The 16,172-nt window shown below is 37.6% G+C and overlaps 1 protein-coding gene across 2 annotated transcripts in view; it reads right to left on the bottom strand.

Moving 5' to 3' along the window:
• DROSHA (drosha ribonuclease III) overlaps positions 1-16,172 on the bottom strand; it is a 69,292-nt gene that overhangs the window by 50,176 nt on the left and 2,944 nt on the right. The window contains exons 3-10 of one of the 2 annotated variants that reach the window (XM_083823090.1): positions 13,846-13,938; positions 12,824-13,055; positions 11,856-11,997; positions 8,717-8,871; positions 5,979-6,059; positions 3,859-3,945; positions 3,667-3,753; positions 1,083-1,154 (exon numbers count right to left, since the gene is read on the bottom strand). In XM_083823090.1, the coding sequence (XP_083679216.1) occupies positions 1,083-1,154; positions 3,667-3,753; positions 3,859-3,945; positions 5,979-6,059; positions 8,717-8,871; positions 11,856-11,997; positions 12,824-13,055; positions 13,846-13,938 (949 nt within the window). The remainder of the gene's footprint in view (positions 1-1,082; positions 1,155-3,666; positions 3,754-3,858; positions 3,946-5,978; positions 6,060-8,716; positions 8,872-11,855; positions 11,998-12,823; positions 13,056-13,845; positions 13,939-16,172) is intronic. The other variant, XM_083823091.1, reaches the window with a different exon arrangement.

The raw sequence follows: 16,172 nt of genomic DNA, 5'->3' as shown, positions 1-16,172 counted from the left end.
GCAAATAGAGATTATGACCTTAACACCCAGCAGGAAAGGGGAAAAAAGTTCTTGCTCAACAAGTAGGAAAGCAGCTCCTCCAAAAGCAAAGAGCTTTCACTCAGAAGCGAAAGAACCATTGCTTTGAAAAGCCTTTCTAAACAAATTCGGGAGAGGATAATATAAGTTGTACATGTATAAAGATGGCTATAAATTCCAAAGCCAACAACATAATCTTTCACAAGGGTGCATTAGGTAAAGGTTGTTTAAAAGTACTGTGCTTTAGCAACAGGCAACTGACCAGGAGTCCAAAAAAATGTAAAATTCCCTAACTCACTCCGTGGCCGTTAATTGTTTTAGAAAAAGATTGAGACAACACAGCAGATTCAGTAACAAAAAGTGAAGTGCATTGATCACATTAATCTTACTGAGGAATCTCAGGGCTCTTGCATATATTTAGTTGTTGTTGAGCAAGAAAAAACAGATAACTAGAAAGAAAGATGTAATTATGACTACAATACTGATCCTATCTTTGTAGTTAACATGCAGGGGTATTTCTGTGCTGCAGTGGAATAGCAGGTGTAGGTAATTTACTTCACAAACTGGCTACACCAGTGATTAATTTGTCATAAACAGATTATGAACTGAATGCGCTTTGTTTGTATCCACAGGAAATTTGTTTTGGCAACAGCTTATATTAAGTATTGATAAGTGATCTTCAGAGCTTCACATTCAAGATTAAGTTTCAGCCCTGGCATTAGTTTTTGTGGTCCTGGAAAACCAGCACCTCCACATGCCTTTCATCAACTGTAAAAGAAGGATAATGGCTATGTCAGCTCACAGATAAGAGTATCTGACATATAACTTAAAATGAAAAGATGCTACGGGTATAAGCACTTCTTACTATTTGATTTTAATGTATGATAGCCTAGGTAGATGGATTTATGCTAGTACCTTTAAGTGCAAATTCCTTTTCAGCCATTCACTCTGAACACAGCCTGTCTCTTACCATCTCTTCACAAGATGGGATTCTGAAGAGTTTAATCCATTAAGCGTATCAACTCTTAACCCAGTCTGACTTTTTAACTAATTATCCTTCTTACCTCAGGCATCATCTCCTCAATAAAATGAATAGTATAGTCAATGTTAAATCTGATTACTTTACATAGAGGAATCTGGAAGGAAAAGAGATTCAGCATGAAAAGCTATACAGTGTCAAATGTACAGTTAATACAATTTTGAATGCAAAGGTATTACTGTCTGCTGAAAACGGCACTTACTAGAACAGCTGCTTACTGAGATCACGCAAAGACAGGAACGCAAGCGCGTGCAAGAGAAGCAACAATTCTAACCTCGACCTCCGATAACACAGGGCTGACAGGAGGGATGGTAATGCAAGATTAAATAATGCCATCTACTGGAGATGAAATTTTGTTTAGGAGAAAAAGCAAAGTTCAGTAAACCCACATCTGCTCTCCCTTGTAAAGCTGGAAGTGAATTTATTGTTGACAATACATGTCAGATCAATACACTGACCTGAAGACAAGGTGGTTTTTTGTACACTGCCAATTCTTTTAGCTATACCATCCTAAAATATGTTGTTAAGTGGTGAAAACACAATGTAGGAATTTTCAGAATAAATGTACAGGATTATACAAATCTCATCCAATAAAAATCCCTAGAAGTTAGTTCTTCAGGGGTTGCACTGAAATCAGTGGACTTAGAGACACAGTGTTCTGCTTTCATCTTTTTGCAGCCCACTGTTAAAAACTTGACTGTTTGTCTACATTTCTGCTGATGGCATGATAAATAAGAAGCTACACCAAACAACCAAATACAAAAATGGCATTTCTAGGAAATGACACAAATCTTTCAATATTAAATTTTGTGAATACAAAATAAAAAACTTTTAAAGTAAGATGTCCCATTTAAAATGTGAGAGGAAAACCTGTCACACTTAAATCGGTGGTTCTTTTAACAAAGTACACAGAGTGTTTTCTTACTTTCTAACATTCAAGCTCAACCAGAACAGGATATGCTCAGAGAGTCAATAAGCTGGGTTATTTTTCTTGGTAACAGGAAAACAAGCTTTGCAGAGGTAACGATGAGGTAACCATGAATTAAGAGTTCCACATACATAAAAAAAAAAAAAAAGCATAATAAAGGAGCATTTCTCTGGTACTATAAAATTGCTGTGGCAGCTGTATTAAAGAATTTATAATTTCTCTTACGACTGTACAAACCATTTTCCCCTAATATCTGACTTTCTCAATTGTTACTGAACAACTGTAATAACAGAAGTAAGACTTCCAACAGTTTGCAAGCTAAGACTTCATATTATACAAATCTGGTTCAAAGATGTTGGTGTTTGGACCTCTATTTCTGCTACCCTTTGTCACATTCCTTTTATCAAATACGTTCCAAAATGTCTGTCTCAAACAGCAGTTATGATGCCCCAAATAATCTCAGGATAGCAAGGCACTCTATTTAAAAACAGCTATGCCTGTTGGCAACAAGAACAAGCAGTGTTGCTTTGTATTCAAGTCTGTAAAAATGAAATCATTTGCTGCTAATCATTTCCCCTAGTTAGGTTGAGAAATTCCAATTTGATTCCGGCCTAAATGCACCTACTCTACAGTAATGTTCAAGGTCTGCACTAACTGCTTGTGTCAGACAAGAAGAATTTTCCTTGTTCTCCATATAAAACAAGTATTTCCGTAACACTCTGCCTTCTGGTCATACAGTAGACATTAAATGATAAAGGTGGCCTCTTTATCCTTTAAATAGGAGAAAAAACACATAACCGTTCCCTTTTTGCTCATTTGCAAAATGAAACTGTAAAGCCCTGGGATAAAACTGCCTTGAACCCCAAGGCTGAGTTAATGCTGCAGGGCAGGAGTGCTTCGCAGTGCCACCCCACCACCTGAGTGAGCACCACCCACTCACTGGCTTGTCAACTTCCCCTGCTCACCAGAACTTAAGTGTTGTCATATACATTATGTAAGCAAAACATCAGCTAAAAATGCTTTCCTCCAGTGCTTTTCCTTCAGTGTCTCTCAGTCCCAGGTGTTAGAGTCCAGTCTTGTACTGATGAGCATTTTAATACCAAGTTTTGGGACTTGTGGCGAAGCTAGTAACAGGTATAAAACACAAAGAAACAATGCCCCAGAGCACCTGAAAAGTTCTTAAAATACCAAGATATAAAAATCTAAGGTACAGATATTTTAAGTATTTGCATATTTTTGATTCTGATATTGCTAACTCAGCTTATATTGCAAAAGCAGGGTCATCTGGCAGCAATCATTTTTGTTATGTTTGCTTTCAGAAAATAAAATCTGTTATTATTATTAAAAAGAAAACACTTTTCAACTTAATAAAACCTCCTCATCCAGCTTAAATCCAATTAACAGTTTTAACAAGTCATTCCATGGTTTATTTCACTTTCAAACTGTGAAACATAAAGAACATTACTTTGATGCACATCACAGTCTCAGTCACAGTTTGAAGGCAATGCCTACCACAATTACTCAAGACAAAACCTGAGACTCATTAGCACAAATATCTTCCTCCAGTTCCAAATGCTGGCAAGATGTTTGTAGCACACGCATGTGAGAAAAGCTCTACTGTGGGGCAGAAACAGCTTGCCTTCCAAACAAATCCCACGTATGCAGTAATGAACATACTTACATTCGTTAGTGGGGCATGTGAAAACATGGAGAACCCTTCAAAGATATATTCATGGTCATCATACTCAATAACAGTAGGTCTGTCTGTCTAAAAAAGTAAACAAAACCACCATGGAGTAAACAAGAAGCAGTACTACTTCCCCCACTGAAAGCAAAATTAGAACTACTCAGAATTATTTATAAAGATACTTACTAAGAAGTTTGTGGGAGGTGACACTGTAATTCGATAGTGGTATAGTCTTCCAGCATTGTTGGTCATGGGGCGACATGGTTTAATAGGCTTAAAGAAAAAGATAAGTAGAATTATGTGTAAAGTCAAGGCAAATTTAGATTAAAAGAGAGAATAAAGCATTTCTAATAGCCATGAAATATGCACTAGGAAAAATTAAATAAAGCAGGTAGTCATAATTAGCTCTTACAGGAAGAAAGTGGGCCTTATCTGTAGGCACTTCTGGAAATATTTATAAAGCTATTCAAAGCAAAAAAAAAAAAAAAAAAAGTGAAAAATGCTGCTGTAGTTTATTAATTTTCCATTTGACTCTCTATCTTTCCTAAGCACAGCAGTTAGCTGCCTACATACCAGACTGATCTCCTTCTTTTGGGGGGGGGTATTAATAAGTTTCAGGGAACTAATTTTAAAACTTCAAAAAAAATACATTTGGACATTGCATAAGAAGATCTCAGAACGTTATCAAGAGAGACAAGTATCCACTCATCTGCTGGGGGCAAGTCTGGAGCTCCATAGAGAAGGGACCGGACCACCACTGCAGAGCAAGGCACAGGCAGCCCTGCTCTGGTAGGTCGTGATGCTCTCTGGTGAGAACAGTAGATCAGCAGGCAGCCTCTCCCTGCACTCTGATGCAAGGCCAAACTGTGGGATTTGCAGTTTGCTCCAGCTAGTTCTGAAGCAGTCCTTTTTAAAGACCTAAAAATCCTCAGCAGTCAGACAAAAACAGAGTTCCTCCTGCGTACAATATGCTGCAGTTCAGAGGCTGCCACCAACCTGTTCATGAGTCTGTCTGCAGGAAAAACCCCTGTGGTGAGTGGGGTACTACACAAAACATTACAAAAGTTGGCCTTGTGCAACAGCAAGGCAGCTGTACCACTGCACAGCTATGCGCAGTCCGCAAAATCCATCCAAGAAGTAGGGTAATTATTTTGTTCAGCTCCAAATTAAGTTTCTCATTGCTATGACAAGGCAGGTAAGAACCAGCTAGTTTAAAAGCTAAGCGTGATTATCTGCAGGACACTAAAAATTCATACATCCCAAATTTTCTGAAGCCTCAGGTTCCAAGCTGGCCTTGCTCCAGTGAGTAGCTGCCTTTGTGCAGCAGGTTTTATTCATCAGTTTTCTCCCACTAAAATTTTCTCCCCCCTTCTCTGCAAGAAAAATACTACAAACAATGTGGAAAAGAATTGATCCTGGAGTGATTTACAGACAGCTTCAGACCAAAGCCATTTTTCTGAAACAGAATAATTTATGCTTTGCAACATTCACAAATCCTCAACCACAGAGAAATAAAAGAATGTTTCAGTAAATACGTGTAAAAAGGCATACTGAAAAATTAAATTCTTAAAGAGAAATTACAAAGGTAAATTGTAAAACTACACATTAACATTCTTAAAAGTTTAGAACAAAGTTTTTTAAAATATAAACTTTAGGTGGTCCAAGCACTACTATTTCCAGAAATACTGATCACAAAACATACTCTGTACAAATGAACATTTCTACAGAAAATAACCAAACAGTATTTTGACAACACTTTTCAAAACAAAAGCAACTACCATTATAAGAGTTCCAGGAAGCTGATGGACTGTTTCAGGTACTCATCAAGAACTTAGTAACCTGTTTGACAGTCTGCAGTGCAGACATGCTGTAGTGCTGAGAACACCTCCTCTTGGAAAGCTTGCTGCTGCTCCAGCAGCAGATTTAGTGATTTATTTACTTTTCCTTTTAAAGCAATCCCTTCACAAAAAGGGTCCTCATAACATGCTCATCCACTTGTAGATCTTGTAGATGGGAGACATTTGACTACTTTTTTTTTTTTCTTTTTTTTAAGGCAATTGTGTTTCAGAAGCTTATAAAACTTACAACTGAACATAAACAGACAAAACTTTTCCATAGCTCTCTAGTGGATTTCATTACTGGTACTGCATTTTAAATGTGAGGTTACATGATTAAGGGATTTAATGTCATACAGGAGTTTTTACGAAGCCTGTAAGCCATGGAAGAAAAAGCAAGATAGATCAACCCAAGTACAAGCCTACTGCAGCAAGTTTGTATTCAAAATTGCAATTCTTACAACTATTTACCTCTTCACCAGGATAAATGCCATGCCTTATCCCTGTTCTTCGGGCTTTAGCACTGCATTTGCACAGTGGTCCATCATTCATCTGTCAAAAACAAAACAGGATTCTGCTTTTATTGAAAAATCAAAAGTGATTGTATCTGGACAATTATGTTGGTTTCAATGCCAGAAGTACTGATGCTTCTAAAAACATGTCATTCTTAGATTAAGTGGATGTTCTTAAGCCAGTAAAAAAGAAAACAGTATACACTGTTATAAACAGTATAGACTAGCATAAGAAAACTGCAAACTAGCATTAGAACTTCGTCACAGATTCAGAAGCACAAAACGGGTAAACAGTGTCAGCAGAACTGTACCTTCCTACTATCATACGCCTCTTTCCCACTTTATATACACACAAACAGCATGTCATCCACCTAAAACAAAATTCAGGCCCTAAACACGCACATGCAATTATTTACATGCCCAAACCTCCACATTCGAACAGTTCCACTCAGTTCATTGACTGAAACCTTGTCCCTGATTAACCCATCTGCAACGCAGCACTGCTACCACCATAGAGCACAGAGAGCAGACAATTTGAAAGTTTTACTTGATCCTTTCAAGTAATGGAAAAAAATCAAATGTATCCTGTGAACAGATCAGTAAAGAAGAAGAAAGGGGAAAAAGATACATCAGTATTGCATGTAGGTACATCAAGTAGCTATACTTAAAAGGGTCACAGCACACTATAAAGCTAGTCTCTTTTCACTTCTACAACCACATTTGATGCAGGCTATCAATTACTGCAACGTCCTAAAGCTTTCTGCTCTTAACATCATGTCCATTGCTGAAATCCAACCAGAACCAAACCAGAGACACAGTGACATGATGGGTTCTCTTCACTTTTTTTAATCCCACACTGAGAGACCCTGAGGAAAGCACAGGTTTAATGAAACTGATTCATGTCTATAGGTAGAAATATACTTCCTCACTGGTTTATACGGTCATAGAGCAGACAAGTTAAATAATGCAGTCAGTATCCAGCTGCTCAGCACTCCACCAGAAGTAAGGCCTACTTGAGGCTATTGAAATAATCACCACTTACTTAAAAAAAAAAAAAATCTTGTCCTTAGTTCTTAAAAACTGTTCAGCCCTAATTCTGCCTCTGCTACTTTAAATGGACAGACCAAGACTGACAGAGATGTGAAGTACCTGTATGGCCCAGGACTTGAGAAGCAAGACAGATACCTATCTACCCCCCTCCTCAACAACACAACTAACAGAAGGAAATGCAGAAAGAGCCATCACAAAGTGGTCACAAAACACTGAAATACCATTATCTCACATAAACTAGGGCAATGGCTTCTAACCTCCTCTGCCCAAACAAGGAAACAAGCAGATAACACTTGCAAGAAAAAGGGTATGATGGTAGTATCAGCTATAACAATTTATTTTTTGACTACCGCAAGCACTTCTGGACATTAACTGAAGTAACAAACACCACTCAGATTAAAGGGTTGGGAAGATCCATCATAAAAGTCCGGTTACTTGTTGGATAACACTATCCAGCTGGTAACTTGTATGTGCCAGTGTGCACAGAAATCATTCCCATCTTATGTAACAATGGTTAGAAAGCATTTTGGCATACCAGATAAATACTGAAGAAAAATAGCAAACCTTCGAATAAAATTACTCGAAAGAAATACAGTACTGACAAGCTCACCATGATTTGATTTCAGCCCCTTCTAGAAAGACAAGGGGGAGCAAATCTCAAGGAAGTCTGGGAAAGAGCTTTTCAGCAGGGAATTCATAAGCCATTTATTCCTGAAACTATCCATCCAAGTTATTCCACTTTTTATTTAGCCAATATTATAGGCTAGAACATTACTTTGAAATGTGCCCAAGAGCAACACACATTTTTTTCAGTTAAATGCCTAAACAGTTTGCTAATTTTGTTTTTCATATAAAACCAGCTAGCTAGGCTCAGTCTTCTTTTTTATATAACTAGAGCATAAATATGAGTTGGCAATAGGATATTCAACAGACCTTTGAATTACCATACTGGCAATAAGCATTGCAGTATCTCTTGGCATTAGGATTTGCTGCATGCCAGCCTCGTGAATCATACAAAACACCAGTTAAATAAGTTTATTGAGGTGCCATTTGACAAGGAGTTAGAATAGACTGTAAAATATTTAAGTAAGAAAGATGAAAATGGCAAATTTGCAAACAAAAGCTAGTCTTCTGTGCAATGTATACATTCAAAACAACATTTCATGAGCTCAGCAATTACATTTAATGAGAGCTATAATCTCCATCCAATTACAAAAGAACCATTAGACAAGAAATTAGGAGCATTAACAGCATATTTAAAACATTATTTATTATGATCCAAGAGCTTCTAGGTGAATAATATGTAAAACAGATAAACATGCTGCCTTCCCTCCATCTCAAAACTCATCTGTGTACCTTTATCTCAGGGTTAATAGGACAGCATAAATACACTGTTTACAATTCAGGTTTTATTACCGCTGCCAGACATGACTCTAGCTGAATACTCCCCAGGATTCATGAGCTGGAATCACACACTTGAAATCAAAAGTGGGGTGATTAAAAAAAAAAAAAAAAAGAGACAGAAAAGAGAAAGGAAGAAGAACTGATATTGAAAAAGATGTCACCCAGCATGTTCGACAACAATTCCGAATTTTAGGTCTACAGGGGAGAGACTTTCAGAAACGGCACTTTTTCCTCTCACCATACCTGTCCTGGATCATTGTACCACAATTCTTCATGGAGACGATCAGGGTGTGCTTTTTTACGCTTAATTTCCGCAATGACGTCAAAAACTTCCGAATCCGAACTGCTAGAGCAGCTGCTGTCATCCTCAGAGTCACAGTCTGAATCACTGGAGCTCTCTGATTCATGCAGGGAAAATAAAGTTAGCTGAAACATTTCCACACATCCTCTTCCCCAGAATCAATACGTTCTCTAACATGTCATAGCTCAGCAGCATACTGAAAGTTATTAAAGAAGTGCATGACATTCACACTAATGAAAATGACAGCAACTACATTTTTTAATTAAAAGTGGCAGCAAATGCTATGGATATTAAAGGCCTACACCAATGGAGTGCTTGCTGTTTGGCTGTCCAGCAGCACCACTGATCAGCTATAGAACAGCAAGTTCAGTTACTTGACAATAAAATACTTCATGGAACCAGACTATAAAGCTATAACCAACACAAATATTACTCTAAAATTAAAAAAAAAAAAAAAAAAAAAAGGAATACATGACCTCCTGCTGCTAAAAAAGCTAATAGTGATTGCTATGAGTAAAGTGCTTACATCTAGTTTCATTTTACCTAAAAAATGCTCCCCATCTGTAGTAGGGCATGATCTATTCAAAAGGTTCAAGAAAGCACATGTGGATAGAATTATTACAGGATGTGTACTGTTACTCTTTTTTTCAAATCAAGTATCTCTAATAAATCAGTTATCACATTAAAATCACAGATGAGAAGAAAGCTTTTTCCCATGATTGAAAAAAGCTGATTATAACTGACTGAATCCATCCTCAAGTTTTACAGAAACCCTGTTCCATGAGTTTTCCCCAAAGCTTTTTTTGACTTTTTTTGACTCTGTACTTACTAAAGCATTTTTTCTAATACCGCAAAGGAAAGAAAAATTCTAAACAACAACAACAAAACAAAACAAAAAAAACCCAACAGGTTTCATGCCTGTTAAAATGTCTCCTTTGCATTGTTGCCAAAGAGATGCTATTAAGTGTTGGACTTAATGTAAAAAACCCAGAGCCTGATGTCATATATCCCTAAACTCCTGTGGTACTTAGAAGCAACTCTTCTATATGTAATGTCACTCGTTTTCACCGATCTCCTCAGCTCCAATTTAAATAAATACTTCCATAGCCAAGACATATAACATGATACAAGTAAGGTTTATTATTCTTGGAAGGTGAGATGTAACACTCCTTCCATTTTTTTCATTTTTATTTAAGAGAAAGTATATTACTATACTGCTAGTGCTTTGAAATACCCTGGGGAAAAAAATGTAAATGTATATTTATTAAATGTTTTCCCTTAGCTAAAAGAAAGAAAAATGAAGTGAAAGAACATAAGAACAAAATTAATAAGCTTTTTTTTTAAGAAAGGGAAAAATCAAGATGTATTTTGATACAGTCCTTAATTCAGTACAAGATGCTTGTCCTTGGGACGTATGGCTTACATAGGTCGTATGTTCAGTTGCAAGTATATATGCATGTCTGAATGCACATGTATGCATATTCACAGAAAAATATGTAAACATATTTTTGGAAATTTTAAAAGTTTTCTGTAAATATTAATGAGCTGTGCAAATCTAATTTCAAATGCAAAAAGAGCGTGGGGCTTGTAAGAATAAACCAGAGTTCTGAAAGACCAGTATAAAATATTTGGATTTAATGTATTGAAGTAAGCCTTTCATAATCTAAAAATGGTCTTGGAGCACATTGCTATCTCACTAAAATACACATCTACTTCTAATGAAAGGCACAACGGAGGCCTTTGGCGAGGTACAAAAGAAAACAAACTATTAGACCCAACAGAAATATGGTTGTAGGAGAAACTGGTACAGGCACCATGTCAGCCAAATGTCAGTGCAAATGCAGAGCCTTTGGCTCCCCCAGTAACAGCGGAGAAGGGAACACAGCTAAAGTCGCTCTTGCCCCATCATATTTTATCCTAGAGCAGAGAAGGAACATGCTGTGGAGATCCAAGGAAGTGAAGCTTTAGACAGGTAGGCTGAATGTATAAGTTTTGTCCTTCCTTCATGTGCGTGAAAATACCTTCTGAATAACTGTGCAGCAGACTTTGCTAGCGATGCTTGAGTGAACTTAAACACGCAAATCTGATGTTCAGAAAGGTGTTTTCTTTACACAGCTTAATAAAATAGGATTTTTTTTCATTCCTTTCATCTTTATGTTATTTTAAGCTAGCAGCACACAACTGACCCTGTCGCTATATCCACCTGTATTTCATCTTTAGAATTTCTGGTATTTGATTGTGAAAGTTAGTAGGCTCAGATCTGAGAATCTAAGCATCTCAACAGGAGAACATGAAACATCACTTACAAAGCAAGCCCAAGAGTATCCAAATTAATGTGATATGCCTAAGGATTTCTTGAACACTACTTTCATGGTGGAAAAGATACACTACGTAATACTGAGATGCTGGAAGTACAGTAAGAACAGCTAACAGTTGTAAGTAAACTAAATCAGAAAAAACAGCTTTCAATGAATTCTGAGTGGATAAATTGCTAGCAAAAACTATGCCCTGCTGTTTCAACCAATATTTCCCCAATAATTGATACAGCTAGCAGATATATTTCTCTGTGAAAAGATCCATATGTGAACCATGACAGTGCAGATCAACTCATTTGGCTGCTTGTTACGGCACTGAATTCATTTTCCTTCTACATTGTATTTTAGTTCTGCAATTCTGCTTATTGTGATCTTATGCAGAAATATCAGTTTTTAAAACAGTATAGCATCACTACTCTTGTTTCCCTTTTTTTTTTTTTAATAAATACGAAGAGCAGGAGCTCCTTACAGCCCCTTATGCACAATACTTTGGCCTATCTGATCGTGCTCAGGGTGCTTCCATGCCGTGGAAGAGACTTCAGCATTAGGCAGTGCTGGATTCTGTCTTCCCTTAAGCCTTCTAGGTAAAGCATCTAGCTCTACTTCAGTCAAAAGCACCAGTAAAACTCCGTGGAACTGCAATATAAAGGATGGATTTAAAAACATGTATTAGCCTACTGACATCATTAAACATGCACAAGTACTAAAAAGAAAAGGTTAACTAGAGTTTGCTCCATTTCAGAGCTTCGCCATCATCTCTGCATACCCAAATCCTCATCCAGTTTGGTCTTTGGTGGCTCCCATGGTGGTCTGGCTGCTTTGGCCTTTGCCTGTCGCTTTCCTAACTCCTCTTCAAACTTTTCATACAGATCTCGGAGCTTGCTTGTTCCTACCACAGTAGAGTCCCCCTGTTAATTAAAAGACAGGGAAAAAAGCAAAGGCAGTGTTGACATTACAGTGCAAAAGTGGAAAAGTGACATTAAAAAAAAGATGCCATGCCATAGCTCAAATGAAACATGGAAGTACTTAATAAGGCTTTAACATACGCTGTCATTGCTCCACTAGGTAAATGAGCAGAGAACTTCATCTGCTGGTGCATTATCAAACCTTTGGCCTAGCAAAGCAGAGCTATGGCTAAGCATATTTAATACAGCTCAGTACTGATTTCTAACAGCTCAGATTTAGAAAAAACAGGAGACCTTCTGTGCAAGTGTTCTGCTATTCAGAAGAATCGTATCACACCCTAGACACACAGAACTTAACCGATGTTGCCTCCTTTGAAACATTGATTTCACTCTGTGCCATTCTATAAGAGAAAGAAGAAACCTCCTCACTCAATTACTATTTACTTACTCCCCCAGCAACTGTTATTGTCAAATAAAAAGAACTGACTTCCTCCTTCTGAATGAAATTTCTCCAGGGTTATGGGATGATAGGGTAATTTAGGCAGTTTTGTTCAAATGCAGGTGTTTATGGATAAAACCTTCTCTCCTGGAGACAAAAATATCCCTCTTTCATGTATCACTAATCTGAATGAAAACAGACTGAAGAAACATGAAAATAGAGAACACCAAAAAAGCCCTTATAGGGTTCAAGACTGAGATGGCTGGGAAGAGAAGGATTCAACACTGAATGACACAAAACATGATCCTGCTGAAGTACTCTCATTAATCAGGTAATCAGACAACCAATAAAGGACTGTGTACAGTGATTTCAGAGGTCTCACAAACGTACCACTTGATCCATAGGGTCATTTGAATAATAGCTTTCAGAATGGGTACAGCGAACCCAGACTGGCTTAAGCAATTCATCATCTTCATCTTCATTCTTTTCAGATGCATTCTCCTCTGACTCTTTGTCTTTGATACTAGTGTAACTTTTTTCTTTACTGGCACTCTGGCTTTCAGACCACCTTTCTCTGTCCTCCTCCCATCGGGGTCTCTTCCTTTCTCTGCTTGGAGAGCAGCTTAGTGGAAGAAAAACAAAAGCAATTAATTTGGTTTTTAACTTGCAACTGTAAGAAGTATTCTGTAGTTTAGATATACTATAAAAAAGTTAAATTGAAAGTGCTTTTGTATTTTAAACTTTATTCAATAATTAGAATGAAAAAACACACTAGTTTAGACCGAAATTCTTACTTGTATTCTAGACCAGTTTCTTAATTTTGTTCCAAAGTTTGAAGCCCATCAACTAAGTTACAGTATTAAGTTTTAATATATATCCCACAAGCTATTTGTATGAGAAAAAATTGATCTTATTGGAAGGATTGTACAGAAACCTGTTTGGCATACCAGATAAATACTGAAGGATTATACAGAAACCCATTGCTTGTGTTAGTCTAACTCTAGCAATTCTTTGAACAAAAGAAGCTCCAAATTTAGGATCTATTTATTTTTAAATTGTCTTTAAAGCCAATAATGTCACACTGAATTCAACTACCCAGGATTTAGAAGGAAAGGAGCGTCAAAACAAGACAAGTTCTTAAAAATATGATCTAAATATGGAATGAACTTTATGCTATCTTGGTACTTCTCAGACTGGGAGCAGATGTACAGGGGAGTCTTTGAAATGCAGTTGAGTCTCCAGAGATTAATCCTGCTTCTAACTCTACAAGGCCTTGAGAGAGCTGTGACATTTGCACATCTATAAAGATGGCTATAAGATTAATTTCTGAGTTTCAAACCAGGCATGTATGCACACACACATGATGCACAGAGCCTCATAAATATGAGAGAGACCAAATGTGTCCTCCTTACCTTCCTGTTCTCTTGTAATCTTTTTTGTATGATCTGTCTGGTGATGGTGATCTTCTGCTGTCACGGTGCCTATGCCTCTCCCTCTCCCGCTCCCTTGAAGAGTTCAAAAACAGAAGTTAAATAAGAAATCTGGCATTTCTTACATTCCACACCTGGAAGAGACGCAGAATCAGGCTGAGATCACATTATTCAAAATGACACGACACTCAGTGAAGCCATCTATCTCAATACTATACTTAATTCATACCGTATAGAGAACTATAAATTCACCACAGGACTTGTTGCCATTTGTGCTGTTCTTCTGTTACAAACAGTGAAGAGTAAGATTACTGCACCTTTAACCATTCTTAATGCCTCAAGGAACAGAACGAAAACCTTTTCCATGCACAGTAGCTTTGGAAGCACAGCATTAACTCAAATGTTTCAAGCAAGTACTCTTCTCCTGACAGCCACCTCAGGCACATGTGAAAAAAAGCTGATAGAAAATCTACCACACTGACACCATGAATCTTACCTACAAGACTCAACATGCAGATACACATAAGAAACTTGACCACCCAAACATATTTCTGTGGCAAAACAGCCCCAGTTAACAGGAATTATTGTGTTACGTTAGGTAGCACAGATCACACATAGGCAGGTTATCAGACTAACAGCTGACAACTCGTTAGTCCACAATCATTTGTGTAACTGTCACACCTCCTAGTAAATCAAGTATGCTGATACACAAGTAAGCACAAATATATGCCCCGGGTGGTTTTGTGGGCGAGCAGGATGATGAACCAAGATTTAGGAGTGCATATTTAGGTTTCCATATACATACAGATGAAATAGCATGCAATTTTATAAAGCACAAAGTTCATATGAATTATCTACTGGTCTTCCCCACAAACCATTCATCATTCTCCACCTGTGCCTTGTTCAGGCATGGATTTCAGCCTTCAGAGAGCACGTTCTGTTGCCCTCTGATTTGCTTGAGAGATAGAGATGCTGTGCAAAAAAACACACCAAGGCAGGTGAGAAGATATTGAGATACACTGTCAACTAGACCTGGAAACTGTTGACCTCAACAGAAATCTTTGAGAAAGAAGCTGCTGGAAATATTTTCAAAACTTAAAACTGAACTTTTAAAAACAAATTGTGAAATTATGTGGCAAATATCTGAGTCACCTACAAAACACAGAGAATTCCACAGACTCATCGTACAGTAAAGGCTCGTGACTTAAAGCCAGCCACATTCAGTTTTAGAAAATCTTATTCTGGAAACCGAAGTGAGCTCAACCAAACCAAACTAAACTCGCTAAATGTGTTTTGTTTGTTTTTGAGTACAACTATTCTGAAATTAAATATCTGCATATCTAAATAAAAATAGCTTCATTTCCACAGGCATTAAGTGTAAATTTGTGTTTCACGTGAGACACACGGAAAAGCTCAGATCTTTAGAATTAGAAGCACGTGATCCAGGTGCCCTGATAAACTCAACTTTCAAGTATCTCTGAAAACTCTGACTTAGATCGTTACACAAAAAGAGCGAGCAAGAGAGCAAATTTAAGACTAAACAATTGATGGTGTGCTCTATACCACCATGCAGCAAACTGTATTAGGTCAGTTCATAACTCACAAGCTGCTTATATCTATGAAGCTAGGGGACAGAAACTTCATGATAGATCCCAAAATGAGCAGCTCACACTCATCTACCTGAATCACAAGACATTAATGTAGCCTACAAAACTTGTTTGTTCCTTTGGACTGGTGCGTGATAGTTTTCACCTCGGTCCTCCCTGGACATCACTGGCTGGTTTGCTAGGATCTTCATCCTGAACTGAACCATACATGCCTACACTGGTCTCCCACAAGGAGGAGGATGGAGCAGGATGAAAAACAATGTGAAAAATGTTTTTTTAGTAAAAAAAAAAAAAAAACACTCACTGTTTCTTTCCAGGGATTAGATGTGTGCATCTATCAGACTATAGACCCCTAGCCCGCTTGCTTCCTGCCTACAAATACAAGGCTTTCTCAAAGGGCAAATTCAGGTAACATCTGGGACCCTAAGTCTCACACCTAAATCTCTATTTTTTTCAAGTACTGGGACTTACTGTTTGTAAGGCTCAACTCTGAACATGGTCTTCTGCACAAAATTGTGCCCACTCTACTCTCCTGCCAGATATGTATAAAATCTTATGGTAGACTAGCGCACCACTCAGTTTTCAAACAAGCTTCTGTGCTATCAGCCATTGCCACGGACAAGGAGAACAAGTCTACCAGCCTGCAAAGGTGAGGCTGGAGCAGTATCTGAAAGATGGCAGAACAGCAGCTCTTTCCATCAG

This window comes from Anser anser (assembly GCF_964211835.1).
Source record: "Anser anser genome assembly, chromosome: 2".
Classification (NCBI taxonomy): Eukaryota; Metazoa; Chordata; class Aves; order Anseriformes; family Anatidae; genus Anser; species Anser anser.
This window is presented reverse-complemented; position numbering and strand designations above follow the sequence as displayed.